General features: G+C 49.1%; 1 protein-coding gene across 2 annotated transcripts in view; it reads right to left on the minus strand.

Annotated features, from left to right (window-relative positions):
• The window catches only part of COL6A3 (collagen, type VI, alpha 3), a 74,913-nt gene that overhangs the window by 14,789 nt on the left and 57,144 nt on the right, over positions 1-2,980 (minus strand). For both annotated transcript variants that reach the window (XM_014537605.1, XM_014537604.1), the window contains 5 exons: positions 2,803-2,835; positions 2,683-2,719; positions 2,574-2,585; positions 1,986-2,479; positions 408-504 (listed from right to left, as the gene is read on the minus strand). In XM_014537605.1, coding sequence (XP_014393091.1) covers positions 408-504; positions 1,986-2,479; positions 2,574-2,585; positions 2,683-2,719; positions 2,803-2,835 — 673 coding nt within the window. The remainder of the gene's footprint in view (positions 1-407; positions 505-1,985; positions 2,480-2,573; positions 2,586-2,682; positions 2,720-2,802; positions 2,836-2,980) is intronic.

Below are 2,980 nucleotides of genomic sequence, written 5' to 3' on the forward strand. Positions count from 1 at the left end.
AGGGAAAGCGTAGGGATGGGAGGGAAGGGGAGGGAAAGTATAGGGAGGGGAGGGAAAGAAAGGAACCTTACTTTTTTTGCCACTGTTTGAAGCAAGTACCCTAGAAAGTCCCAAAGCCAGATAGTTAAAATCTAGGCTCCAAGGTCAAAATTGAAGTAGAACCCATGTTCTCCTTCATTACCTATAAAACGAATCATTTTCCATCTAAGAGAAGCTCTGTTTTGAGGCTCTACTTTAAACATGTAAACCACCATGTAGTGTCTACATGGTAAACAACAGGCTCCATGAATCTGCACTTAACTCCAGCCCTTTACCCGGATGGCAGTGATGTGCTCAAATGTCCCTCCATGGATTGTATGTTCTGCAGTTGCAACCGGACAGATGTGCCCGTTGGAGAAGCACCTTACCCAAGCAAACGTGACAAGTCAAGACGTTCTTCAGGAAGTCCGTGAGGTCCCTCCTGGCGGGCAAGACCAGTGCATGCCCCACAGCTGTGTTATTGATCTGGTCAAAAAAAAAAGGAAACACTCAGTAGGAATGTTCAAAATCAGTAACTACTTGCAAAATATAGCTGAACAATAAATTAGAGTCACATCAATAAAACAAACTTCCCAGGGGATCAGTATCCTCTCACTGTTTTAGAGGGGAGGTTAGAAGAGTCACTGAGTTTAATAGAAAAACACAGGTTTTCTTCTGCTGAAATGAGCTGGAGTTTGAATCCCACTCCTGCACTTTCGGCCGAACCTGAAGCAGGATTATTTAACCTCTCCGGGGTTCAGTTTCCTTGGCTGTAAAATGGGGTGACAGTAAATTCTCAACAGAATTATTTGAGGGATTAAGTTTGGTAATGTGTGTAAAATGCCTGGTCTATCCTCTATCGAATAGTGGGGGCTTAAAGAATATCATCACTTTCTGCAATAATAAAAACAACTGGGAAACACTAGCTCCATTGCTTCATCTCTCTCCCAGGTCTCAAAAGGGATTTAATGACAAGGCAGTGATTAAATCATTTCCAGAGGATTCACAATTCCCACCCACCACAGCACACCATCACTAATTGTTTATTTAATGAATAATTAAGTTCAATTAATGAATAATTCATTTTTCGAACTTGCTGAAACTATGTTGTTAGACACATGTGTGGTTCTGGGTCCCTCGGCCCACACAGCACGCCCCTTACAAGAGCACATGGCTGGTGGCCCATGCAGGATCCCACGCCCAGTGCTCTGTGCCCCAACTGGCCTGCGGTTTGGAGAATAAACCCTGAGAAATGTTGGCAATGACTCAGCTGCCTCTCACTGACACAGGCAATGAGAAAACCATAGACTGTCCAGCGTGGAAGAACAAATCTTGGAGCCCGTCTCAACCCACCTCATCTTCTACAGGTAAGTAATCTAAGCCACGGAGAGGTGAAATGATGTGACCACGTTACTGTAAGAGACCTAAAGCCAGGTGCTGAGTAGACTGATAACAGAGCCAGGGCCTCCTCACTCCTGGTCCAGCTCTCCCTTCGTGCCCGCCATCCACCCCCTTGAACAAGAAGCCCAGAATTTACAATGAGAAATAATCATTGATTAAATGTAACAAACAAGTTACTCAAGCAAATGACAAGGGTGCCCTTTTCCGTGTCACAAGCGGATCCTTGGGTGCCAACCAGCTGAAGAATGGTTTGAGCAGCGGTACACCCTGGGGAGCCGGACTCACCAATGTCTGGGGACTTCACTAGGAGATGGAAGACCTCCAGGGTCACCCTGGGAGATTTCCCTCCAACACGTGAGGAGGGAGCCTAGGTCCTGGTGCTGGAGCCAGAGGCTGTCCTGGAAACCCCACTAGAGAAGTTCTCAGCATATCAGTGTCCTCCAGGACCTTCTAGAAACTGTGGGTCATGGATACATCATCGGGGGGGGGGGCAGGGGCCTGCCTGAGAACCTTCCCAGAACCCAAGAAGGACAGCAGGAGGTATCACAGAGCAGCCGGGCACAGACCTGCAGGGCGTTGATCAGCTGCCGGTCCTCCTGGCTGGTGAGGAACAAGGGCGTGATCCCGGCATCCGACAGCTTCAGCACAGCCTCCCTGAGCTGTGGGGATGCCCTCGTGGGCTTATTGCTGAAGAAAACGGCCACTTTCCTCATCAGGAATCCATTCCTCACTCGCTTGAACGTGTTTCTGGCCACGAAGGACATGGCAGTCTCCAGGCTCTGCTGCTTGGACGTCAGAGCCACCTGAAGGTTCTTGATCCTGTCCAGGAGGACGGACTTCTTCTTGGAGTCGGCAAACCGGATCTCCGTGGTCACCTCGTTGTTATAGGTGACCACCGCCACGCGGGCCCCCCTCGGGCAGTTGCTCTCGGCAATGGTCAAGTCGCCCACGATTTTCAAGAGCACATCCCTCATTCGGCTAAAGGCATCTTGGGTGACCCCCTCAGAGGTGTCCAAAGCAAAGGCCAGTTCCGTGGGGAACACGGGGCACTCCAGGGGCCCTGGGAAGGGGGAGGGGTTTCAAAGACAAACTTTACTTACTGGAAGAGGGGTCTTCTTTCCTCGAAGGAAGTCACACCACTGAAATGAACTTACCATAGCAGCAAGCTACAAAGGAACAGAGAGGGAAAGTCACTCCACCATGTGAGAACTTCAAATGTCAAAATAAAAGCATGCCCCCGACAGCAGGAAGCCATGTACTTACGACATTTATCTTTGATGCTCTGGACGAGGGCACATTGCTTTAAAAGGAAGAAAAGAAGGTGTAAGGACAGCAGACAAAAGACTCACAGACAATGACTTGTGCTGCATGCATGCAACTTACATCGATCGAGTCGCCTCTGTTGCCTTTGTGACCCTGAAAAACAAGGAAGGACAGGCTGACATGGGGGACGTAGGATGCAGGGAACAGTCTTCGATTCACAGAAACATGACAGAGGAAGCAGAGGTGGGACCTGGCTCATTCTCAGACTCCCTTGTACACTAGACTTGACGGCTCAAAG

The sequence above is a fragment of the Myotis brandtii genome, unplaced genomic scaffold (assembly GCF_000412655.1).
Source record: "Myotis brandtii unplaced genomic scaffold, ASM41265v1 scaffold180, whole genome shotgun sequence".
Classification (NCBI taxonomy): domain Eukaryota; kingdom Metazoa; phylum Chordata; class Mammalia; order Chiroptera; family Vespertilionidae; genus Myotis; species Myotis brandtii.